Source organism: Pteropus vampyrus, unplaced genomic scaffold (genome assembly GCF_000151845.1).
Source record: "Pteropus vampyrus isolate Shadow unplaced genomic scaffold, Pvam_2.0 Scaffold548, whole genome shotgun sequence".
NCBI lineage: Eukaryota > Metazoa > Chordata > Mammalia > Chiroptera > Pteropodidae > Pteropus > Pteropus vampyrus.
This window is the reverse complement of record NW_011889329.1, coordinates 1245062-1272981: the sequence shown is the minus strand read 5'-3', so window position 1 is coordinate 1272981 and position 27920 is coordinate 1245062. Positions and strand designations below refer to the sequence as shown.

The following is a 27920-nucleotide window of genomic DNA, read 5'->3' as shown; positions in this document are numbered from 1 at the left end:
GGACATAAAGCTAGGAAGTTAGAAAGGTTAGGGAGTGGATAAAGGGCCTCTACTCCAGATGACTGTGTTGTGACCACAAAATACACATGAGACCAGCACTGCAAACTGAGGGTATGTACTGCTATTGGCCTAATGTCCAGAGACTACAGTTGACCCTTGAACAAAACATTTTTGAACTGTGTGGGCCCATTTATATGATTTTCTTTAATAATTTTTTTTTTAATTTCAGTTGGCATACGGTATTAGCTTCAGGTGTACAACATAATGATTAGACATTTATAGAACTTACAAAGTGATCACCCTGGTAAATCTAGTACCCAGCTGACACCATAATTATTACAATATTATTGACCATATTCCTTATGCTATACTTACAGCCGCATAACTATTTTGTAACTACCAATTTGTACTTCTTATACCATTCCCCTTTTTCACCCACCCCACAACCCCGTTCCCATCTGGCAACCATCAAAATGCTCTCTGTACCTATGAGTTTGTTTCTGTTGTGTTTGTTTATTTTGTTCTTTAGATTCCACATGCAAGTGAAAACATATGGCATTTGTCTTTCTGTCTGACTTACTCCGCTCAGTACGATACCCTCTAGGTCCATCCATGTTGTTACAGATGGCAAGATTTCATTCTTTTTTATGACTGGGTAGTATTCCACTGTATATATGTACCACCTCTTCTTTATCCATTCATCCACTGATGGACACCCAGGAAGCCTCTATATCTTGACTATTGTAAATAATGAATGCAGCAATGACCATAAGGATTCACATATTCCTTCGAAGTAGTGTTCTGGGTTTCTTTGGATTAATACCCAGAAGTGGGATAACTGGGTCCTTCTTTGTCTCTTGATATAGCCTTTGTTTTAAAGTTCATTTTGTCTGGTATTAGTATTGCTACCCCAGCTTTTTTGTTTCCCTTTTTATAAAACATCTTTTTCCATCCCTTTACTTTCAGTCTATGTCTTTAGATCTGAAGTCTCTTATAGGTAGCATATGTAAGGGTCTTTTCTTATCCATTCAGCCACACTTTCCTTTAATTGGAGCATTTAATTCATTTACATTTAAAGTAATTGTTGATATGTAATTACTGCCATTTTATTATTCATTTTTATTTTTTATATAATTTTCTTAATAACATTTTATTTTCTCTAGCTTACTTTACTATATGAATACAATATAGTACACATAACATATAAAATGTGTGTTAATCAACTGTGTTATCAGTAAGGCTTCCAGTCAACAATAGGCTATAGTAGTTAAATTTGGAGGGAGTCAAAAGTTATACCTGGATTTTCAACAGCACAGGGTAGGGGGTAGGTCAGTGCCCCAGCCCCTAACGTAGTTCAAGGGTCTACTATTCTGAACATAAGGATTGATCCTTTGTGCAGGAGCAATTTAAAGAAAATCTGAAGTTGCATATTTGGATTTTAATTAAAGCCTTGCCATTTAACTTTCTGAAGGAAGAACGGTTTGATCCAAATCCCTACTCTGGGACTATGCACTGAGATGCAGGGGAACAGATCTCTACGGCCTTTCAGAAGTTCATGTGCAACATTCCAGGCACCAGCCAGACAAGCAAGCCATAACCATAAACACACTAGCTGAGGCAGTTTCTACTCCCAGCATCCTACTTCAAGCAGAGGCACACCCAACCCAGCTTTCTCTTTAGAATCCAAGCAACAAAGGGTTACTCCAGCTTTCTCAAGAAAACTCCTGAGCCTAGCTTTACACCTCAAACATTTTTTTGTCTTTAATGAAGTGACGTCTCCTATGATACATGTTCAGTTATTTGGTTAGACACTGGGCTATAAATGCTGCCTCCCTAGGTCCCTCCCCAGTGTCAGCGCTTCCTTGCCTCCTCTCACCCACCTACTCTTCTTTCTTAATTAATTAGCATAGAGAAGAAATGTGCTTATTAACTACACTAATGTCTAGCCTAAGACAAATGGGGATATAATGACACATCACCTATCTGGAATCTAAAAATAAACCCCAAAAGGCTCTAATCAGCCGAAGTCCATAAGGTTGGAGTCATAGGAGAGACCCTCCCCTTATAACTTACGTATCCTTAATTGGCCCGGAGTTCTGGTGAGCTTAGTGTTACAGTTTCTAAGACCACAAGGGAAGCAGCCAAGAAAGAGAGACAGGAGTTGCTAAAAGTGGGCTTGCTGACAGCAGTACAGGATGACAGCTGACAGCAAGGAAGAAGACAAAAACCATTCAGAAAGCTCAGTTACCCAGAACTGCTCATTTCAAGGTTTTATTGTATTCAAGAATACATATGCAATGAGGAAAGGGCTTTCCTCATATTCCTCTTATCTTTCTGAATCATCTCATCAGTTCTCAGCACATTTGTCATGAAACACGGAATATCAGAGCTGGAAAGGATCTTAGTGATAATCAAGTTCAATACCCTCATTTTATGAACACCAGGAACAAGGTCCTGATACCACTTAGTGAATGCCCACCACCCAGCCAGCCAGTAGCAGAGCAGGGAGCAACAACCACAGCTCTTTCTCCTGCCTGGCAATGATATGTTTATATGCTTACATTACACCTTATGGCCACTTAGAGAACGGGGGGCGGGGGAGCGGAAAAACTAAACCAAAAAAATCAGCTTAGAGTTAATGTAAGTATTGAAATTTAACATCAAACTAGGAAGTAGCTTAGAACTTCTAAAAAGGACAATACAAGGAATTAAAATCTATGCATATTGTCAAGTTTCTAGAAACCCCTCCCTAATCAAATTTTCATTGATATTATTGTTGTTATTGCTATATCTGCCTTCCTTATGAGTGTGAGACATCGTCCTTAATATCAGGGTTAAGTTATAGTGAATTCCTCAAACACCACACAACAAGCATCCCTTCATAACAGAAAGCTTTCTCTGCCTCAGCAGATGGCCCTCTTTCCAAGCTGTCTTTGTTACAAGAGTTCTAGTACAAAAAGGCAATGTGGACTGCTTTCTGCTCCCTTTCACCCTTAGTGAACACTCTGTTTCCTCCCAAGAGGCCACTTGTGATCCGGAATTGGGATAGCACAAGAAAAGGGGGTCTGGAAAAGAACAGTCTGGGTCCCAAATCCTGTTATGTACTATCGTAGCTTCAGTTGTTTCCACTGGTTAATTCTTTAAGTGGGTTTCAACCTTTACATCTTGTTCTTAATTACCAACAGGCTTTAATCTGTTAAGTGTACTGTAGTCGACAATACCAAAAAATTGTTCATAAACAGAAAGAAGGCATGGAAATCAGAAAATATTCTTCTACCTTTTTTCAAACCACCTGGAATATTACTGTACAATGCTGGTTGTGCATGAAGCAAGACGTAAATTGAAGACTTGTGGGAGGGCAGCTGAAATTATGAAGAGTCAAGGGGTAAGGTGAGATGAAGAGTCAAGGGGTAAGGTGAGATGAGGAGTAAGAGGAGTCTTATTTTTACAGGAGAGAAGATTTAGTACATACATAGTTCTAACTCTTAGGACATCATAAAGGCCCATTAACCCTAGATGGGATTATCTCAGGAAGCCACCAACAGTGAAAAGTTCAAAGAAGTGGGGAGTTATTTCCGTTATTACGAAGAAGCACTAGCTCATCCAGTAGATAGTCAACAGTCAATGTGCTCTCCCCAGTAATGGTATAAACTAAAGAAAGTATGGCTAAAACAAATCATGGCTATTAGGAGATACATCAGGATGCTGGGATCATCTGAGACACCTTGCTGGCCTGGACTCTGTAGCTGATCCAAAGGGACAATTCCTCCTGGAAGGATATCTAAGCTTCTGAATAATTTATCACTCTTGTTCATTATAGGAAATGAATCTACACAGTTACATATTCTATATTCTAATTCTGTTCCCACAAAGGGTACCCCGGAAATGGTCGTAAAAGGGAACAGCTGTCTTCCAACTCCTCTTTCAAGTCTCCAGTAATGAAAAAAGAACAGAATAATCACTCACCATTTGCCAGACAGCCCCAAAAGCAGCAGCTAAGCTCTCTCCTGTCCTTCCACTTATATGCCCCTCCTCCTTTACCTCACCCTTTAAGCACCTCTTTCACCAGCCACCTGTCAAAATAAAACGAGCCACGGATCTTTCAAAAACTGACACTGGAAAGAAGCCATTGGATGAGTTCTTTCCAGGATCTGTTGAAAGATAAAAGATGAAGCAGACAATTTAAAAGGCAAGACTGTACCATCCAAATCACAAAGCTGAAAGCAGACAAACCGTGGAAGCCAATGACACAGGAAATGCCCTTTGACCAGAGTCAGATATTAGGCATAGCAAGTTATTTTCCATAAAGAATAAGAAGCTGAATTAAGCCATTTCACAACTAATAGTCATAAAATCATTTCACTGTAAAAAAAAAAAAAAGTAGGAGAGGGAGAATGGAGATGGTTATTATGAGCCCCTCCTTTTAGAAAAATGACACTGCATTCTAGGAAGTTCTGTTCAGATGGCAAATGTTTTAGGAAGAGTTTTGTTTGAGTTTTCCCTCCTTTGTTTTGTTTTTTAAAGTGAGACATTCGGACATGTGGGAAACTCTCCTTCAATCACTGGGCAGAACCACAGAAAAAGGTGCTGTCCTTCAACTAATCTGTATAGCATTCAGATTTAATCCCCCTTGCTATCAGCCAACATTTTACCTGCTTCCGGGAATATCGCTGAACTAGGTTTTTGGGAACCAAAGTAGATGCAAGTTACTGGCAAGACCTCAGAGAGGGTGAATCGGAGAAAAGCTGGGGTGGAAAAAACTGAACTCCTAGAGTTCTAACAAACTCTCTAAGTTAAATCTCAGATTCCCTCCCTTTTCCCTTCCCTGCATACCTGGAACAGAGGAGACTGGCATGTGCTGCAGTTAGACTAGGCTTTAGGCACAAGGGGAATGAATGTTTTCTTTTAAATCTTGTGAAATTAAAAATAAAAAGAAACATAAAATTTAACTTAAGGAAATTATTCAACAGAAGTCAAACACAGGAATGAAGATGATTGTGCTCAATATAAAAACCACACAAACACACAAACACACACACACACCACCACCACCACCACCAGAAAGAAGCTAAATGTCCATATGGGGAACATGTAATACATTATGACACATCAACTTCAGGGAATATTACGCAGACATTTGTAAAAATTAACTATATATAACTATGGAAGCATTTTTATAATTTCGTGTTATATTAAAAATAGCAGATATAGCAAGTAATATGTACAATTTAAGCCATGTAAAAATGTATGCATGCACATAGGAAATGGACCATAATATGCAAATGATATAGAAGTTACTCTTTACCATTGTTGTTATGTCATCTTTTCGATTAGAAAAAAATTAACCTATCATAAACCATAATCTCTGGAGGCCAAATGACAGTGTGACAGCTCTGAGTGCCAGGTACAAAGTCCTGATGGCAGAGTTAAGGCAGGGAGAAAAAAAACAGCTAAAGAAGCAAACATGTAGTCCAGAGCCCCCAAATTGTTTCAATTCCTAGATCTAAAGTGACTTCAGCCCACAGGCTCTCACTTCCCCTGGTGTGTAAGTCTTCCTGGTTTTCTGGCCATTGAAGGTAATTATATTTACTGTTATACTATTGTTAACTACTTATCAAGAGAGCTCTAACTCAGAGATCAAGAGATAAGAATAAGAATTCATATTTAAGAAAAAAAAGCTGTCACCGATAAAAGATAGGAGGAGTTTGATTCTATAGACTGAAGACCACAGACTTGAAAGCCTGAATGAATTTCTCAAATGTTTCTTTGGGTTTTACGAGAGAGCAGTACAAGAAATGAAATCATGCTGTTGACACTATTACACTGTTTAATGTCTTTTACATATAATCCTGTATAATAAATCCTTTCCAGATTTAGCAACAACAAGAAATATACTGCCTAAAGAACTGTTATGTTTCTTTTATCAGATAAATGAGAAATGCATAACCAAACCAGTTTGGTATCCTGTTTTACCTCAGCTATCTGGAAGCCTACTGGTCAACAGACGATGGCTCATTCACTGTAATAGCCTTGCTTTTAAAATTCTTTATTCCATAAACCTTCCATAAGCCTTTTTATTTTCCATTTATATAAATGGACTTATTTACATAATGCATTCAAAAAAAAGACCTATAGTGAGTGCTCAATAAATGCCATCTATTGTTATTAAAATAATAATTAGTAACAATTATTGCTATAATTGTTGAAATCTTCTTGAATATGGATTAAATAATTTTAAGTAGGGTTTATATTACAATTAAATTTTTAAAACCTTGGAAGAAAATGATGTGACTTCTTAAAGTTTCAGGCTTAAAAATTAAAGACATGGGTAAAGAATTGGTCAGTAGTTTCTTTAAAAACTGCACCATTGATGTTTAAGGCATCAACAGATTTCCATTAGCAAAACAATTAGAGGGCTGATGAAACCAGGTTTCTTTTTTAATGGAAAAAAATATCAATATTGACTGATTAAACAAAACAAATATTAGGAAAGGAAGAGAGGAGAAAGGTCCAATCAAGGTTATAATAAATTATTTAAAAAAGAACATGAGCATAAAGTCAACTATTTCAGCGGGCAAAATTCAATACAGCTAAGAAACATACTTAAGGTCTATGGTATTTGAAGAAATCGCCAACATCTTACATTTACCTGTAGTTAAATGCCCTTTTAGTCTTGCTTATCTATATTAATGATCAAATTTTACCTTCATTTCACAAAGAATGACCATCATAATTGAAATATTTTAAGTACATTTTAATGGCCCCTTGGAAACTGTCTTCAGTTGGAGTTAAACTTTCTTCAACAGGAGCATGTACTACTAAACATACAATATTATAAAAAATTAAGGCATGACATAACTCTGATCACACATCAAGTAACTGTTGAAAGTGGTGAAAAATTTCTTTATAACCATTTTTTAAGAAAAAAACTTAATACTTGAGGCAATTTATATTTGGCAAAATGTAGAATCTAAATCTGCATTTCTTAAATGTCACCCTGGGAAGCCACAAAGCATTGACATAACACTCAAGCATATAGCAGATTCTAAGACATTTCTGAAATTAATAACTGCACCAAATGCAATAATTTCCCTTTATTCTTGGTGATCAGCTTGCATTACTCTCACATTAAAAACATCTCAATTTTTGGGGGGGGGTTTCCTTTCCGCAAAATATGAGAACACAACAAAGGATGGGACTTCAAGAAGGAAAACAAATATCCTGTCCTAACAGCAGAGCTGTTATTAGTCTCGCATGTTAATATGGTCAATTACAGAAATGTCTTCTATAAATTCAACTAACTGAAGGGAATACAAGCTGAATCATACAATATGTTTTTAAAGAAATGCAAACTTATCACTTTTAAAAACAAAGTTACTCTCCCCAGTATTAGTATTGAAAACTAAAGCAACTTCGAGACCTACTTCAATAAACAGATATCTGTAATTAACACAATGGTTTCAATTAAAATGGCTGTTCCTGAGGTGTTTGAAAATACTCTTTCCCTAAGTGTTAAACATCTCCTAATATCGTATTTACACCATTCATTTGCTCAGCAAACCCTTTTATTACAGACCTAGCAGAGATAAATAAGCTCAGCCCCCGCCTCCACTGCCCCAGAATCTCATTATATTTTACTTCATTCTTGACCTTAGAAACAATCAAGAAAATCTCAGGCCTCTAAGAGAAACACTAAGAGGTTATTGGTGAAAATGATGTATGTTGTGTCTGTTCTAAAAATAAAAACAGAAACAAATTAATCACTAATCCCTAAACTTAAAGGTATGTTTAAAAAGCATAGGATTGCCCTTTCATGAACTCACACATCTTAGTCCACACAATGAATACTTCTTTGCATATGGACCATTAGATTGATTAGACAACAATAAATAATGTTTATGCAGGTAGTTTATCCTTAATCAGGCAATTTATCTTTGTATTAATAGCAAGCCTAAAACATTTAAAATGGGGCATATGCCATAATCTTTGCATTTAAATTCATATTTAAAATAGGACACACCCTAATGTGTGTATCTAAGCAAGATTTGGCCTTGGCCCTTGCATACAAACATATGCATACAATTTACTACAAATGCAATCAGTTCACTGCGTTAAATGGGGAACTTGGGGCTTCAGCCCTTGTCATCGCAGTGTAGTCTGCCCTTGGTGTGACAGGAGGGGTCTGAATTAGAAGATGGCTAAAAACACTGGTTTGTAACCAGGAAACACTGGGAATACAGGGATCTCATGACTACTTATGTACTTCTAGGTAAAACTGCCAGGCATGCAAGGTGGTGCTTGTATGTACTGTAGCCTCAGAGTCTCTCATCAGAGCTTTGAATTTCTGAACAAACTAACAAAAATAGGGCCCTATTTTTATGTACGGTATTCATCTAAAATTCTGGAAAACATCAATTATATTTCCATTAAAAATAAAATTCTGAAAAAAATGAACTTACTTGAAAGGAGGGAAAACCCTGTTCTCAGAGCCTCAGTGTATGGTAGGGAAGGCTCCTTTCCATTCTGCTATGATAACGGCTAGAACACTCCACTCAGGCTGCATTTGCTTACCATCTTGAGTCCCTGGCCAGCCGCTGCACCTGTTCCCCACAGCCAGGGTCCTCCTCTCCTCTTGGCAACCTGCGCACTTGGTCACCATTAATAAAGGCTTGGGAAAGAGAAGGAATCTTGCTACCAATTGACAGGTGCATCTGGTCTATGTTTTGCTCAACCAGAGTTCTACCATAACAATCATTGCTGAGCTAGGGGGAGGTTGTTTTTAGCCACTCATCATTCTAAAAATTAGTATTTCTGTGGTCTCCATGGGAATGAGAGTACACTGACCTTTCACGAAAGGCAGAAGGCTTTTGTTGTTGTTGTTTTTAATTTTTACTTTTTATTATTTTTTAACATTTTTTTAATTTCCCCTTTCCCCTCTGGTAACCACTAGTCCACTGTTCATGTCCATGAGTCTGTCTGTTTGTCCTGTTCATTTGTTGCTTATGGGTTTATATCCCATATATAAGTGATATCGTGTGATTTTCAACCTTTTTTGTCTGGCTTATTTCGCTTAGCATGATTATTTCAAGGTGCATCCACAGAAGGCTTTTGTCCTGATAGTACTGTGGTTGTTCCTCTGTAGACCACTCCAAGAAAAGAAAATAAAGCAAAATGGCACAAAAGTTCATTTTGCATTTTCTGGTGTAAGCCCAATTCCTAAAATGATGGCCAAGGTCTATAACCAGAAAAGAGTATTCCATGTAAACCTAACTAACTTAGCCCTGTCTCTCCTGAACTGCTCCACCAAGTACTCTAGAATTCACCTCAGGGCCCACTGTCAGAAAAAGACACTGGTCATTCAAGTACCACTGTAAGCAGCACTGTTCCTGGGAAATGTGAAGGGTCTATGGGCCTAGATGTGGTGTCTATATGTTGAAGAACATTATGCTGAACCCCAATTATCATTCACCAAGTGCTGTTCCTTGAAGGTAGTTATCACAACTATAACTAAAGACTGATCTGTAGAATTCTGGTGTCAGTATCTGTTTCACCATTTAGACTGTGAGCTCCATGAGTGTTTATCAATTAGTAGGCTCTCAGTAAATAACCACTGAATGAATGAATCTTTAGCCTAGGCACCCCCTTTCTACAGATGAGGGTTCAAATGTGTAGCCTCACACTCACAAGTCCTAAAGAGTCAACTGTGCCCTCTGAAAGCTTCTTCCTCAGAGCATCCTATTTACAAGTATTCTTTCATGCATTCATTTAACAAACATTTTTGAGTGCCATGCAATGTGCTGGACATTAGGTATAGGGCAGTGAATAAAAGAGACAAAGTCCCTGTCCTCAGGTCAAATAGGGAGAGCTGCAAAGAAGCATAAAGCAGAGAAGGAGAGGGGCTAAGTGTATGTGTGGGTGTTCACCTTTATATAATACAGGTCAGGAAAGGCTTCTCCATTAAGGAGATAGGTAAGCAAAGCCCTGAAACATGTGATGGAGTGAACCACACTGCTTGCTGTCTAGGAGCAGAATGTTCTAGGTACTGAGAATAAGTGCAAAGGACCCTCTTAGTGTGCGTGGTGTGCTTGAGGAACAACAGAGAGACCACCACGTGCAGTGGACCAAGGGGAGAAGGACGGGGGAAAAGATGGTGTAAGCTAGCTCGCAGAGGGCAACGGGCAGATCATATAAGGACTTGTAAGCTTTGGCTTTCACTCTGGGTGGCAAGAGGAACCACTGGAGCATCTTGAGCAGAGAAGTCATATGATCTGAGTTAGGTTTAAGGTTTAACAGAGAGGGATCATCCTGGTTGATGTGTTGAGAATAGCCTGGGGTGGGGGAACAAGAGCCAGAGCAGAGAATAGTTAGAGACAACTGCAATAATCCAGGCAAGAGGTTATGAAGGATAAGACCAGGCTAGTAGTTGTTGAGGTGGGAAGAGGACAGATTCTGGATACATCTTGAGAGCAGAGCCCAAACAGACATTATGAAAAAGCACCTAAGCAGAAAAATCTTCCACCCAGTCACCTAAATCTTTGTTCAGATCATGAGAAAACTGACATGGTCCCTTATTTTAGAGGGTGGTGATTTCTTCACTTGCTTTCCAAATTAAAAGATACAAGACCATCTTCTAAGATTGCCACACTGTGTAATGATCAATTGACCTCTCACTAGTAGAAACTTCTCCCCAGAGCATGCCCAGACCCATTGGACCTGAAGGGGCAGGGGGAAACAAAGTTAATTCCAAACTGGGGATAAACAAGGCAGAATATTAACCATCTAACTAGCTGGGGGCATTTAGTTCAAATTCAGTTTAAAGGGAAGCCACTGCACTCCTCCCCTTAAAAAAATTCTTCCCATTAAACACACAAAAAAAACTATTCCTCATCATAGCCTCCAACATCCTAGACAGGGAGTGATTTTTAAGGACTATTTCTAAAGTACGCCAGTGAAAAGTTGTCTTGTTTTGCTTTTTAAAATCTTAACATGGGCAAATATTCCATAATTAAGGCAATTTTAACAATAGTAGATAATAATTTGACTATAAATTGTAAGGAATGTAATGACTGCTTATTCTGGCACTAAGGAAACAGGACTTACTGTGAAGTGACTGCCAAGAAAAATGATACTCCCACTCAGACTGGACCATTGCAAGTAGTAACTGTTAACCACATGCTTTACACTGCAGTTTTCAAGGACATGGTGCTTTGTTTTCATCTCTAACCAAACACCATACTGAAAACTCAATGGAGACAAACCATGTGGTAGAATAGAAACAATAACTGAAGGAAAAAAAGTATTCTATGGCTTAATGCTTGCTGGAATGCTGACATCAAGGGTATGGAGAACTAAGAAAATCTCTGCAGTCCAAAAGAAACCACTTCTAGTTCGCCCCTATAGACAGAAGTCCAAAAGGCTGAAAGAGGCTGGCAAATGCCAATCGACAAAATAGCTGTGAGAAGACAGGACTAGCATGAAATGAATGGCTGGGATGAAGCTAAAACCAGGTGACCTAGAGTTAGACTAGACAAAGACAGCAATCTTGCCTGGGGCCTGACCTGAGCCTTCTGGGGAAGAGGGAAGTGAGCACCTGGTAGAAAGGCTGAAGCAAGGAACAAGGGCAAAGGCAGCCAGCCTCTCTTCTTTAGAAGCACCTCCACAGGTACAGCTAAGTTTCTATTAATGTCTGGAACAGACGATGTAAGAAGAAACCATTTGTCTACCAAGATTAAAACAAACCACATGAAATACTCAGATCCTACCTACAAGCAAGCTGAGAAATAAATAATGACACTCTAAATTAAAAAAAAAAAAAAAAGAAAGAAAGAAAGAAACTTTATTTTTCCCTTTCTTACTTAGGCATCTAGGACTGAATGTATTGGAAAATTGTACATAAATAGCTTAAAATAAGTTAATTGAATTAAAAAGGTATAAATAGAAATAACCGTTCCTAGAATGAATACAAAAGTAAAATATCATGCTTGAACTTATTTTTGAACTACAAACATTTCTCAAATACTTACCATTTACCATGCCATGCAATAGAAATTGGAGATACATGGTCTCTCAGATCAGGCATAATTGGGCAAGAAGGGCTTTTTTTTTTTTTTTAAGGTTCAAATAGCCACAGGGTCAGAAACAAGTACCATCAAATATATGCTCATTCCTAACACAGTACTCCCATTCTTAACTTCTAGTGTTTCTTTAATTGTAACTATACATTTACTTAGTTTGATACATGTTTAAAAGGGAAATCTATATTCAAATATTTAAATCTGTCAACTCTTACTAAAAACCATCTCTTGCCTCTGGTGACTTCAGGTCAGAATGTCAGTTTCCCAAGGTGAACACAGCATACAGTAACAGTATTAGGAACTAAATGTAACTTGGGTGTTCTAGAGGGTTTAGAAGACAAGGTACAGAGGAATAAAGTCACCAATCAAATGCTCTGAAATGAATAAGCGACTGAATTAATAACATACAAGCTTTAACCTATTTTTTAAAAAAGAAAAGGACAAAGTGACACATAGAATTGAGTCCTTATTGATCCAGCACTGTTGGGGAACTAGGTACTCTAAATAGGTAAATGTGCAAGTTAGCTGAACTTTCTTCTCTTTCTAGTACAATTTTTGCCTTTTGGCTATGTCTAACTCTTTCTAAAATAAAACTTTCAGAATTTTGAAATTAGAATACACCAAACACAATTCTTGAATACTGCCCTGAAATATACAGTGCCCTCAAGAATTACAGAGGTGCCTCTGAGCATTCACCCATCCTAAAAGTTCTCAAACTGCGAAGATCAGCAAGTGCTGGATCTATTGTTCAGCTTCTGGTCTCGCCACCTGTTTCACACTGGCATCTCTGACTTCTCCCCTAATGTCACCTTGCCTGCTTCTAAAACCATCCCTACCTCTTACCCCTCCACTCTCGGACGAGCATTACTTGTTACTTCTAATCAGCCATTGACTGGGAAGTCAGATAACCTAAGTGGTTTATCTTCTCACATTTAAAACCTATCTACATAATTTGAATGTAAGTGCCTCAAAAGCTTGGTTTCAGTTTTAAACTTCTTTGAATCCCCAGCACCTAGCAATCTGCTATTGATAGATGAGCTATTCAATAAATGATTGTGGATGATAAATTTCTGAAGGCCTTTTCTCCAAGCAGATAGAATGCATGGGCTTTATGACAGCTGTTTCCATCACTTAGCTTTCCTGCTCACTTCCACATTCCCAGCTGTGTTCTGGATGGCTGTGCAGGCCAGAAGCCTAGGGATTTACCGTACTTCTATTTCTTGATAAGATACTTGAAGAGAATAAACACATGGCAAAGAGGACATTAAAGTAAGGGATAAAGAGATATATGTATTTTTTTTTTTTTTACCAATAAAGGGAAAGGGAAGAAATATCACCTAGCACACTGACAACTAATCAATAAATAACAAGGCTGGGTTCCTTTCTAATTCTCTCCAAAGTACTTACTCCCAATGCCCTAGTCTTATTTCTCAACCCTCAGCAAAGCATCACTGGTTATGACGTATACTGAATCTTGATTAAAAACTATTTTTTTCTAAGTTTAACAAACCTTCCTCTTAAATGCAAGTAACCAAAATTAACACAAGCACGCACTGAGTCTAAATTAGAGCTCTGTACTGAGACAACACTGTGAATTTCATTGGAAAATTTAGAATCACAGAATCTGAGATGGAAGAGACATCAGAGATCATCCAGGGCAGTGGTTCTGAACGATGGCTGCTCATCAGAACCACTGGGGAGCTTTTAAAAATTTATTATGACCTAGTCCCACTGCCAGGATGTATGATTTAATTAGTCTGAGGTGCTACACAGGCCATTTGATTTTAAAAGCTCTCCAAGTGGTTCTAATGTGTAGCCAGGGCTAAGAATCCCTGACCTAAGCCAGCACTCTTAACACTCCTCACTCCTATTTTTCAAAGGAAAAAGAACCTCACCAAAGGTATCAGACAACTAATTTATCACAGAGCTAGGCTAGAACTGCTCTTTCCAATAAACCATGTCCTCTCCATGTAAACTATTCCATCTAGGACAGTGGTGTTTCTCCTGCCTCTATTATAAATTTCTCTCCTCAGTAAACCAACATCCCCATCTATCTAGCCCAAAGTAAATGCATTTTCTTAATATTCTTTGCCTTGGAATCCCATTACATAATTCTTGAAAACCTAAACTATGTATGTTTCCCTCTAGTACCCACTTCTTTTCTCTCAAAAAACTCTTGGAGGTTAATCAGGCATGGTTTCCTTTTTTAAAAAGCCACATTGCCTTTCCTCGGATAAATTGGACTTAGCCCACCCTTTTCACCATTATCACATGGGTCTACTTTCAAATCTCTTGCCAGTTTCACCTCCAATTCCCTTTCAGGCCACTTAATTTCTATCACCTCTAATTCTCTTTTGGCACACTTAATTTCTAGTTTGTACCTGCCCTGCCATACGTCACAGACTTCCCTCTTCTCTTGGCTTAAACTCTTTCCATTTTGTGAAAGATGTCTTTTTCCCTGAAGCAGCCTCTTTTACTCTGCCAGTTAGTCATGCCGGGTTCTTTTTTTCTTCCCCCAAGCAGCTGGTCTTTTTGATGTCTGGCACACATTTATCTGGGCTTCCAATAAGATGTTTTTACATAGTTTCCAGGCTTCCTGGAGGTTATTGACTTTTTTTAACTCTTCCATTCAATTTTTTCCTAATTTCTAACATTTGTTAGAGTTTCTTTTTCAAAACTTGAATACCTGGCTGATGGATCTCTTTGATTTTTCTTTCCCACCAGATTGCTGAATTAAATGCATCAGAACTTAAATATAATATTTCAAATTACCTCCAGGATGGAATTGCTTCATGAATTTTCCACACTTTCATGTTCTCTATAGTAAGCAACAGATGTTTAACCAAGTGGAACTGAAAATGCTAGTTCTTACCTGTTCGTATTTTGGTGTCTGCTTACATAAAATATTCTGATATCCTTAAGCCTGTGTTCCTCTGCTTGGTAAAGACATGAAACTCAAGATTTTATTTTTTAAAAGGTAACTGATGTCCACTGAACAGCTTTACATCCTGAATCTAATGTGTTAAATTACTCTCTAAATTTGCTTTAAATTGCCTATTCACAAAAGTCTCAACTGTTTGTTCCTTAAAAAAGTATAATTCAAAAAGAGAAAACAGAATTCTGAATCTTTCTGAAAAATTCCTATAGCACTTGGTTATTATAATGAAGTGATGAAGATGAGTACTCCTCCCAAAGTATAAAAACATTCTCCATGTTATACCAACATATCATGGAGCCTTATTCTAAATTTATTTCACGTCAGAAGTTTAGATCCAAAAGATTACCTGAAGAACAAGGTCCATGGGATAACGATCTATCATCAAGGCAGTATAATCCCATCATAGCACTGGTATCCTCACAGAGAATGCGATAGAATTATCTATGTCATACTCTCCACTTGTTTAACTATTGTACTTGGTACTACTGGGCACACAAAAATATCAGGAGCTGCCATCTCTTGTCCTCAGCTTGCTTACATTTAGGGAGAAAGGACACACATGTGCCTGTACACACAATTAACTATAATGCAATATAGTTATGTGCAAAGATCACGGATCTGATGCAAGCAGAGAATTAATAAGAAGAGTGTATATAACCCTAGGGAGTTTAGAAATGACCCAATGAAAGTGTCATTTGAGATACTTGGAGCCACTGAAACTCAAAGCAGAGGAATGACTCCATTCGAATCACTGCTGAGAGGAAATAAAGCTGGCAACGTTCGGGATGGAATGAGAAGGTAACAGACAAGTGGCAGGTAAATCAGTTAAGAACTATTTAAAACAGTCTCCTAACAGCTCTCCCTGTATTTATTCCCTCCTTGCTCCAGCAATCCTTAACTAGCAGTGCCACTAGCTATCTTCCTAAAACAGCTTGACTATTGACATTTACCTCCTCAGAAGCCATCACTGGCTCCAAATGGCCCAGGAATTACAATTTATATTACTCCTGTTAACACCAGATTGTTTATGTCTGGGTATAAAACTCTGCCTGCAAAGGACGTGATTGGATTGGATCCTCTACTACAGCATCACAATAGTATTGTGATGACTGTCTTTTACTAGTAGTTAATTCATTGCCCTCTCACAGCTTATATTTCTAAAATCAGCCCTCATAGGAGTTGGGAAGGTACTTTCTTGTCCTACTATCTGTACAACATAGCATAGACTATACTCTGGATCATATAAGACCTAGGTTCAAATCCTAACTCTACCATTCACTAGCCGTGAGACTGAATATATTTCTAAATTCCTTTGGACCTCCATTTCCTTATCTGTAAAATGGGGGTGGATGAAGATAATTTTGACTTCATATGGTTGTTGTCGATTTTAAATGAGACAATCATGTAAAGCCCTTAGTGCAGGACCAGGCCCAGAGAAAGCACTCAAGAGCTACTATCTCTTTTCACAAAGCCAGTATGCACTTTTTATAAACATATATGGAAACAACCTCGAGTGGTAAAACAGTTATTAGAGAGCCAGAGACACTTCCAACTGATTTAGGTTAATACTGATGTTGTTTCCCTTGTAAAGGCAACAAAAACTTCCATTTTTCATTCCTCAGTCATCTCCAGCTAATTCTGAAATTGCATGCAACCCATGAGTCAAATAAAAAAATAAATTATGCTGCATCAAACATTTTATATTTATATGTTTTAACTAAAGATTGAACTGTATAAGCCAGAACTTTTATTAAGTTCTTTTATAAGCATATCCAAGAGGAAGTTCCTGTACTACCTGGGACAATTTCTATACTGACAGTCCCTGTAGCTTAATTAGATCCTCTTCTCAAGTGAAACACAGGGAGTCAAAATGATGATTCCAACAGAATAGACAATCACAAGTTCTCTGCAAATCCAATCCATCTACTTAAAATGGGGAAGAGGGAATACAAAACTTGAAGACATATACTGTGTGTGTTACGTGCAATAATCAACTCAGTATCAGAACGTATTCCCACCTCTCTCTCTCACACACTTTTCAATGTAATCCTTACAGATTATGCACTTCCCAGAATCCTTAGGGATATACACGTGTGTGCGCGCACGTGTGTGTGCATGCGCGCCTGCACACACTCACAGGTGCGTTACTCATGAACATAAACAGAAGAGGAAACACTCCAAAATCACAACTACAATAAGAAGTTCTCCTTGGTATCATTCAAGGTCACTATGGAAGGGGCCCCTAGCAACCTTAAGAACGTTTCTAACCAACTGCCTCATTCTTAAAGACAATTTCAGCAAAGATAAGATTAGTAATAAAATGCCAATCATTACATATCCTGTCTTTATGATGAAAGGCACAATGAAAATGGCTCGATTTTTAAATTTCTTAATAGTATTTTTATTAGTGAACTAGCATTACCTAGCTAACGCTTTAGTCCCAAATCCCTTCTCCCTTAGAACTTCCTGGGCACTCTTTTCTCCTCATCTGTACCACTCATATGGTACTTTTCACACATCATGTATTCCAATTATGTGTATGCACGGCATCTCTCCCTACTACCTGAAAATGTCCTGGTGGCAGAGGCCCCTCCTGCCCTTCTTGCTGCCTCCACAATGCCAAGCACAAAATGTTGTACATAGTAGATGCTCCAAAAAGATATGTCCATTGAAAGCTGAACAAAAAACTATCCTTTGTGTTAAGAATCCCTTGTAATCATGGCATCTGGGCTACCCATTATATGATAAGTACAGGGGTCATTGTAGGACCTTAGCTGGAAACCCTGTCAGCATGATGTACTCCCCCAACACCCTTGAGAACACATCAAATCATCTTAATTATGATCTAAAAAGACTGAAAGTCCTTAAGAAAATGGAGTATTCTTAAAGTCTGTTCAAACCTCTAGAATGCAAGTGCAAGGCCCCTGAGAATAAAACCTTAAACTTGGGCTAAGCCTGGGGCTAGGCACCCAGACATTGTGACCTTTGCCTGGAAAACAATTCTGGACATATTGTACTTAAAAAATACATATCCCTCCCCCCTACACCAATGCGAGTGGCAATTCATTCAGACACAAGCTGAATACAAGTCACTATATTGACTATCCTCCCCAAAATGACCAAAATTATATGAGTGTAGCCCAGGGAAGACAAGGCTAACATATGCATCTGGAGAGGCCAGGCCGATGGTAAAGATTACCCGTTTCTATACTGGCCGTCTAAAGGTATTTATTTGGGTCTGTCTGTGTTGTGACAGTGTCCTAGACACAAATGAATGCCTCTAACACTCCACATTTTTGAGCCATTCAGTCATGCATTTTTGTTATTGTTGAAAGTGGTGCGAAATTGCACTGCATGAGCTAAAGTCCTTGGTGGTCTTCCAAGGATTCCAGCTAAAAAGGCACTTCCTTTGTTCTTCAGGAGAATGCAGTCCAGTAGGTCATTCAAAAGGGGAAATAAAAGCAGCAGCCCTGGGAGGGAGATGAAGGACAAGACAAAAAGAATAAAATGTTTTGGGTGTGAGCACATTAGCTTCCATTTCCTGCTGCTGGTCACTAATGACTCTCCTATCTTTGGGGGGTAAATGTCCAAATAGACATTCATGCAAAAAATATTCCTCAGGTGTTTTCTGGGGATCATGATGATCAAAAGGAACACCTAGCACATCCCTTGAGCACCCATCAAACTTCTTTTTCCCTGGGATGCTGGTTGGGGAAGATGTCCTGCCTTGGCAAGACTGCAGGAGCAAAGTTGGAAAAAGTGGGGAGGGCATTTCACAACCCACTCCCTGAAAGCCTCCAGTCCATCTCAAAGGCACATATTGTTTGCATGAGCAGAAGATGAAAACTTGTCACATTCCCATTAAGTGCCTCACTGCATCTATCCCTTCAAAATGTGAGAATGACAAGTGTAACCTTCACGCCAATCATCTCTGCTGGGCCCAAGCCCAAACCGTGTAGGGCACAAAGACCCCAGGTCTGACCTGCGGAGCCCCCAAGCTTCAGTGGCTGCTAGTTCACGTTTTCTGACGGGTGCGGGGGAGGGAAAGGAAAGAGGGCTTTTCAGACCTCTCTACAACCAATAAAATCTTGCCTCTGTGAGGACATACTTGAGCTCCTTAAAAGACAGGCAGCTCAAGGACAAATAGTCTCTAATCAGTAGTGTGTTATTTGATAACTGCCAAGGTGCAGTGGGCTCCTAGGCTGCTCCAACAATTTCTTGGGTTCTATTTCTAGACAGATGGCGGTTACAATCAGAAAGTGCCGAATAACTTCTCTCAATTACCTTTGTAATTTATATTAATTGATGACTGCACTTAATCTCTAAGATTATTAATAACCTTTCTAAAAAATGACCCCAAGTTTTCCTAAGCCTTTGGAATTGTCTGGTTGGAATTACAGTATTTCCTTTGCTGGCTGCAGGCCCCCTGCCTGCCCCACCCTGGTGACCATCTCCAAGAGGCAAAGGCGTGCTCTGCTCACTTCCATGAAAGGTTCGGAATAGAGGCTTGGCCCCAGGGCTCGAATCGCTCTCTTCTCCGTTAGGTTATGCTGGCCACCAGCCAACTAGATTCGTGGTTCTTTCTGAACCCTCCGGGCGAAGAGGCTACCTGCGCCGCCGCTGGCCCCATCGCGGCCCGCGGGGCTGCGCGCAACAGTTGGACGAATGAGAGAGCGCAACCTGGAGGGGACCTGTCGGGCCAAAGCCGCTGACCGGCATTCCAAGAAGGGCTTTCACAAATACCCCCGCGCACCCACCAGCGCCGAAATCCAGTGAAATTTTCCACAGGCTAAAGCGTCCCATTTGCATAACCATCTCCGAGCTCAGATTCAGGTTTCCTGTAATCAATCCTTTCAAAGGTTTGTAATTCAATGTGCAATTAACCCTTAAAATTAGGTGAGAAAAAAGAATGAGGGAAAATACCCTTTTCATCCAACACCTTCTGGAAAACAGGAAAGTTCCCAAAAGTCAGGGTTTGTAGGGGTGGAGAGTCGTTTGCTTTTTAAAGGCGACTTCTACCGCCGCTGTAGTTACTAAAACTCCTAATCCTTGTCAGCGGTGGGAGAGAGGCGAGAGAGGGTTTTTTAAAGAACATCAACGAAACATCAAGTTCCACGTTTTGCGTCCCCTCGGAATCCGGCAACCTTTAGAAGGTTCTCCCACCCGGCCTCCCGTCACCCACACAACAAAGCGGGGAGCCCAGTAAGAAGTTCAACCCGGAAAAGGCGAGGGAGCCGGTGACATGCACTCTGCAGGCCAGAGTCCTCTGGAGCTTCCTGGGACTGGGAAGACTGCGGGGGAGGGGAGGAGGCAGAGCGCGGGAGTGGCACCGGGCAATTTGGTGGCGCCCGGCCACTCGTAACGCCCGGAGGGCCGCCGCGTCCGCGGGAACTTTCTACGCAGGGGCTCGCTCACTCTCCCTCTGGGCTACCTGCGTCCGGCACGGGGACGGCGGGCAAGGGGTCTTCTGCGGCCCCTCCTCCGTGGTTCCCATCTCTGTGCTCGCCCCCTGGGGGCTCCCACCTACCGTTGATCTCATGCGTGGGGGCATCGTTCTTGTTGAAGCCTTTGGACACGTAGAGACGTCGCACTTCCGAGCAACTTTTCGACTTGAGCTCTGCAGCCAGCAGCGCGGCCCTTAGTACGGCCAGGGTGCAGAGAAGCGCCGGCAAGCCGAGCCGTGCCATGGTGCGAGACCCGCAGACGCACTCCCACCTTCGGGACTGGACGGAAAGTGGTGGGCGTGGAGTCGGGGGCTCACGAGTAGAGCGAGAGGGTGAGGGAGTTGTAGTAGGAGTTGGAGGAGGAGAGCGTCAGGAGGAGGATTCGCGGGGTGAAGGAAAGTGGAGCTGGGCCTCGCGCGTCAGGCAACGGTCCCCGGTGCCAGGCGCCCGGCCAGGGTAGGAGAAGGAGGAGGAAGGTGCACGGCCGTAGGGAACGGAGGCGCGGACCGGTGACCTCAGGGCTCCGCGAGGACAGCAAACCGGTCGAGCTGCCCGGCCGGCGGGACAGGGGCGCGAGGAAAGAGGATAAGGTGGTGGCAGGCGCTGCGGGGCGTGTGGGCGGCAGCTGCTGGAGCTCGCTGCGAGCGGCTCGGGCTGACTAGCACTGCTCCGCTCTCCTGGCTCCACTCGGCTCGCTCACTCTGCCGTCGGCCGTGCGACTATGCCCTCCTCAGCTCCGCCGCTGATTGACTGGCCGGCGTGCACAGCGACGCTCGGCAAACTTGGCCCAGCGTGCGGCACACGGGGAGGGGGCGGACGGCGAGGGGGGGCGGAGACGGGCGGGAGCTCGTAGGGCCGGGACGGGAGAAAACCTGGAAGCGGCGTTGGATCCGGAGCGGCTAAATCCACTTCCTAGGGGGCCGCACCAGGCGCGCGGCACTCCCTTGCGATATATGCCAAGCAGGGCTCCTCCCTGCCAGCCTTTCCCCATCCATAGAGGAAAGGCTAATTTCTCCGGAGTAAAGGGTCCAATTCCTGGGGGACCGAGCAGCTGCAGACTTATCCCTAAGTTCACCTCTGAGTCCTAGGCCTTCAGCGCACGGCCACCTGACCGCTGCCAGCGGACCAAAGCCAGGCGAAGCCCTTGGGCCTCTATACCTGTCCCCCACTCTGCTGCCGCCCCGCAGCCGGGAGGACGCTCCTAACCGTCTAGTCCCGGGGCCATGAGGGGAAGGCACTAGCATTACTTGCATTGTTTCCCTGCAGGCACCAGGGGGACTTGAGACTCCGGGCTGGCCCTAGAGCCTCGCCTGGCCTCCTCAGACTTGCTTCCTAACAAACGGTGCTCATAGAGCACCACCTTGTTGGGAACACTGACAGGCATTCTCCTACCCGCCTGGAGTCCTCCCCACCATGCTTGGTTTTGCTACCAGTCTAACCAAACCCTGAAGTGGGAGAAACTCCTCAACTGCTAGGCTGTGGGACAAAGTCAGGGTTCCCCTTAGAAACCTGGCCCAAACCCTCCTTCTGTATGTAGAGAAACTGAGGCCCAGAGAAGAGAAGTGACTTGCATGCAGCTAGGGGGTGGGTCCAGAATCCAGGACTCAACTCTCGCGTCACCTGGAATAAAGGTAGTCCAAGACCCCCAATTCTTCGCCCTCACATCTCTAGGACCCTTAGCTTCCAGAAAACTGGAAATGCGCCAGTCTTCCCACCTTTTAAGCTTTGTCAGATTCCATTAATGAGTGTTTTTGAAGCTCCCAGGGCTCCTTTAATGACGGGAACTGTGCAGATTGGGAACTTGTCATTACCGTTGTTATTGTTACAATCTGCTTTAAGAGGTTATAGTGAGAAGTGCCTCAGACACCTCGGGACTGTGCTGGGAACTGGGCAGATAAAAGGGGCTGGAACTTATTATTTGGCTAGACTCTCAATTCCCATAAAATTACATAGGGTGATGATATGAACCATCATTACAATTATCATCCTCACAGAATTTGTTGAGACTTCCTCCACTGTTGTTTGCAAACCACGTTGACATGGTTGGCTATGAGGAGCTGTAGAAACTAAGGTGGCTGTTGTTTTAAATGCCACTGCAGACTTCTACATTTTATTAACTCTTGGAGATCATCGGCATAAACAGATTGTGACCCTGTCTGTAAGTAGGGCAAGTTCTGTTGGTTGGCAGAACATTTAACTCTGCAACTAGGAGAATTATGCAAACTCAACTACAAATGAATTTCCTGCCATTTTCAAGTGACTTTCAAATAGTACAGGTTTTCCTCAAACTGATAACCATCAGGTCCTCAAGGCATTGCTAGGGCTTAGCTTAGCACTTTTAACTTTAATTAATGCATTTACGTAAAGATGTTCTTTACTAAAGAGAATATAATCTAAGTTGCAGCGAACGTTACTAATAAAAATGAAATCCAGTGACCAAAAGTGAGAAAAAGACACTTCCAAACCATGAAGCCCTAATCAGAAAGCTTCTTTTCACATCAAATCCAGGGGGAACTCATTCTTTGTTCCCCCCATTTACTCTTGCTCTTCCTGTTCAAGTATTATTAACCAAAACTTGAGCCTTTTCCACCAGAAACAGTAACCTCTGGCTAAAAACGAATCTGGACAAGTCTGAACTTTACCACACAAGGCAGGAACCCCAAGCTCTGCTCAAAGGCAGCTCCCACTTCAAAGCCTCCTTTCATTTAAATACAAACTGGGTGAACAACTGGCAATCTATGAAACAAACCCCATCCAGCTTCCTTTTCATATGGCCCATAGCTCCTCCTTTCAAAGAGGCTCTTTAGTGGAGATGTACCCACTCTGTAAATATTCTGAATGCAAAAAATGGATTGCGGCTGCATGTAGAATGCAAGAATCAACAACTTCTCAGGATTATTAACACTCATATAGCACTTTTTTCCCTTTTATTGTGGTAAAATGCAAAAATATAAATTTTAATAATTTTAAAGTGTACAATTCAGTGGCATTTAGTACATTCGCTGTGGTGTACGGCCATTAACAATCTCTAGTTCTAGAATATTTTCATCATCCCAAAAGGAAACCTTGTACCCATTCAGCAATCAAAGTCCATTGCCTTCTTCCCCCAGCCCCTAGAAACCACTAATCTACTTTATGCATTTATTGATTTGCCTATTCTTTACATTGCATATAATTGGAGTTGTGCAATATCTGAACGTTTGTGTCTGGCTTCTTTCACCTAGGATCATGTTTTTAAGATCCATCCATGTGGTAGCATGTATGAGTACTTCCTTTCTATGGCTGAATAGTATTCCATTTTATGGATAGACTACTTTTGGTCATATAGTACTTTACAGTTTGCCAAGTGCTTCCAGTTGTATTCTTGTATTCTTAGAAAATTTTAGTGTTTTTTAAAAATAAATAAGCAAATTGAGTCTCAGCAAGGTTATGTGGCTTGTCCACAGCCCTAGGGCTCTTGAGTGGCTGAATCAAGACTGAAAATTTAAGGCTTTTGACTAAATCCCATGCAGTTTTTTGTTACAAACACTCTGGGTCTCATTTAGGGCAAGGAGTGAATGTGCAACTGCCCAGATCCTGTAGACATGTCCCTGTTTTGTATTAATAAGTGTTCATTGAGCAACTACTATGTGCCAGATGCTGCGCATCCCTAGGAATGAAGATGTACAAGCCAAAAGGAGTTTATAGTTTAATGTACTGGGTAAGACCTATATGCATTGGCTTGCTTAGGTAGAATGCATGTATGGTATACTTGGTTTTCCCAAGCAAAGTGTTTCTCCTAATGTGGCATGGGGGCATATTCACTAGTGGGCAGACAGAACAAAGTATGCACTCACTACTGCTGTCCTCCAAGCCAAGAACTAATTGAATCAGGTCCACTCTCTCAGCTTTGGGAACACTTCTCTTGGCCTGCTGGGGAGCTACCTTGGTTGCGAAATATGGGGATGTGGAGCAGAATATGACTTCCTCCTTTAGAATAGGTGGTTCTCTTGCAGCTCTCTAGTCTCTCCCTCTACCCAGCCATTTCTCCCACAGCCATCAGAATAAGACTTTGACAACATCACCTGAACAATGTTCCACCCCTACTAACCCTGCCCCCTCCCCCATTGTACTCCAGATCAGTTCCCAAGTTGTTCAACAGATCTGGATCTTTGCTATCGGACCATAGTCTACATTACCAGCTCTCTTACTGGCCCTTTCCAACCTTGCTCCATCCTACAGGAACACGTCATCATTCTCCTTCATGCCATGCACTTACTTGCAACCTTACCCTGCCCCTGCTAGGAATACAGCTCCTTTATACTCACCTATCAAGACTTAGCTGAGATATCACTTCTTCTGGAAAACCTTCCCAGATTCCCCCCAAGCAGTGCTAATGGCTGCTGCTTCTAGGCCTCCAGAGCCCTGTCTACACAAAATGCCTGCCAAACTTGCCCCTTACCAGAGGTCATACTTTCTCTGAGGGTTCCTCAGCCCCCCAGCCTTTGAGAACTCTTCTAGACTTTATTTTTATTTGAATATCTATTGCCTCCCAGAGTACAGATTCACCTGGTGGGCAGTTTCCCAAGGGAATAAAAGAAATACCTGAAATCTCCTGATTTTTAAATGTTAGTGGCTACTTCAGAACACTTAAAAGTGCACTGGACAAACTCAACCTATCTTCAGCCTAGATTTTACCAAGTAAATTTCCTCTCCTGCCCCACACTTCTCCTTTTCAATCAATCAAGCAATACCGTCTCCTGACCACTCACTATGTACAAAGGTTGTTTCTGTGAAGTCTCTAGCAACATGAAAAACTAGAGGCCTTTGAGGATCTGGCAAACTTCTTGGGGAGGTAGAATCCATATCTACATGGTGCAAGGCACTGGCAAGCATAACACGAGACAATGCATGTCCCCCAGGACAGTCATTTGCTCAGACCCAGCCCTGCCAGCATTGAAATGCTTTTTAGTATGATAGTATATTGGTCTAATAATCTTGTATTGGGACATATGAATTACATCCATATTGGTCCATAATTAGCATTGAATTATACAAGTTGTAGAACAGAGAGGGATCTGAGTTACTTTCATACAATATGACTCTCTCACTACAGGGAAGATGTTTCTTATCCCCATATCCCTGATGAGATAACTGAGGCCCAAAGAGTAACATGGGCATTCTTATGCAATAATCACATTTCTGTGGACATTGCTATTTTCTCATACTTTACTACTGGGGTAAAGTTTTCATGAAGTATGCAGCTTTTGTAAAAATTGCAACTCGTGTCTCAAGCTCATAGGAGAACCAGGACCAAAGGCTATATAGGAAGGAAGCTATTTAGTCTTCTCTATACCTAAGTTTTTATTTATAGTCTGATTTATAAAGAGCATTTCTAATTACTGAAAAAAAAAAAGAATCCACTTTCAGTAATTACACTTCCATGTGATGGCAAAACGGTTGCCAGAGGTATTCATTACTCTAGCTTGTTACACATGATTTGACCTACAGCTTTAGATGTGAAATGTGTGTTTCAATATAATTGGGAGAGAGTTCCTTCTCAAATTTGTCCACTGGACATAAGTGGTTCATTCATGGAAAGAAAAGTATTTCTTCATATGCTTTTGATTAAATAAAAACACTGATACTTTGCGTTTGGCACTTAGATTGTGAAGGCACTTCTGGAACATTCATTTTTCAAAATTGTTTCGTATTACTCTTCCACATCTTACCCAGCTGATGAGAAAATCATACAGGTAAAAAGATGGTGGAGGCAGGGAACAAAGCATTGTCTGAGCAGGTACTACTAGAATGTGAAATATAGAAGATACCTTGGCATTTGTCTAATCAGTCTACCTCGAACTTAACTTTTCCCTTTGTGTTTGAAATTTCAAGCCTGTGAAAGACTGTCAGAGGCAAAACATAGGTTCTTACTAGAATGGCAGCAGTAGTAATGGTGTCTTTCCAACCTCACTGCTTCTACTCAGGACTTCACTTGAGAGCAAGGGCTCCTAGGTATCAGGTACATTGTGGTTCAAGTTGCGGAGGACACCTAGTGACGTGGTACTGAATATTATATTTTATATTCATTCTCTACCTTGTTTGAAAAAAACAGACAAGCTATCTGGTGTCAGCTTCACTCTCACAGGGTTCCAAGGAGCGGAAGGGCACCCTCCCCAACTCTGGCCCTGAACATTATGAAACCTGTTCCTCCTCTGTGAGGATCAGGAAACTGAGCTGCAAAACCAAGACCCTGTTTAATAAAAAGCAACAAAATGTTTTAAGTGACATGAGAAAGTTCTTAATGAAGTACTAATTTAGCCCAACAGGTTTTTGGACCTGTACTTCAAACCTGAGAAATCAGTATGAATTCCTTTTTTTTCTTTTTTCTCCTCCTCCTCTTCTTTTTATTCTTCTTTCTCCATAGCACCATCATCCCTGCCTTTATGTGAAGAGACAATGTGCATTTTTAAGAAGACCCAGCAGGGAGTAGGCATTTTTATTCCAAAGAGATACCACAGATAAAAAGAGTTGAAGAGAGTCAGGGTCAGACATAGTTTGACATTTGTCATTTTCTAACCACTGATGGGCAATGTCTACGGAATTGCTGCTGTTACTGCTGCTATAACAATAACACATTCAAATGATCAAGGCAACTATTAAACCTGGACAGACATTCTGAGCATCTAGCTGAATCCAGGCTATACACACAGCACAGGGCGGGGTTGGCCTTTCCCATGTCCCTCTCTGCTGACATGTACAAGCTTCCTTTACCCAAAGTGACTTTTCATAATTCTAACCAACATTTTCTTAATTCTCAGAGTACGCAGTGCTCTATTCCAACATGCAGGAGGCTTGTGGGGGAGGAGAGAGGATGCACAAAAATTGGCAGAAATGAGAAAGAAGCTCTTCCCCAAACTGGCACTTCCACCACTTTTAGGAGAAACTTGCCTTTCTTCCCTTGATTTCTCAAAGTCAAGGTAAGGAGGCAGCTAAAATAATATATCAAGAAAAATTTGTTTTCATAAGTCAAATTTCCAATTTTAGAGAATCTAATCTAATTTCTGTGACCCCCCTACTTTTATTTCCTTTAAAATATAGATTCTCGAGTTTCTCTATCTTTAATAAATATGTACAAATTATGTGATTTTGAAAATTTACTAGTTTTTGTCAATATTTTAGCTATTATGAATAAAGGATTTTGAGAAACCCTTCTGAGAGTGCTTGAATGTTCTGTTTCTTGATCTAGGTGGTGGTTACATGAGTGTATACATATGTAAAAATCAGTCAGGCTAGACACTTCGTATTTATGCACTTTACTATATGTATGTTATACAAATAGGTGGGGCTATAACAAACCACAAACATAATTTTTTTCAGTGGAAGGGTTAGGGGTAGTGTATAAACATACAGACATACATATGTCTGTACAGTCTCAAAAAGAATATTTTTTTTTTTAATGAACATCACTATCCTGGTGAAGAG

At 40.9% G+C, this 27920-nt stretch overlaps 1 protein-coding gene across 1 annotated transcript in view; it reads right to left on the bottom strand.

Annotated features, from left to right (window-relative positions):
• The window catches only part of GPC4 (glypican 4), a 101902-nt gene extending 80701 nt beyond the window's left edge, over positions 1-21201 (bottom strand). Inside the window, exon 1 of the mRNA XM_011383865.2 lies at positions 20540-21201. Coding sequence (XP_011382167.1) covers positions 20540-20699 — 160 coding nt within the window. The 5' untranslated portion in view covers positions 20700-21201. The remainder of the gene's footprint in view (positions 1-20539) is intronic.
• Between the last annotated feature and the right edge of the window lie 6719 nt (positions 21202-27920).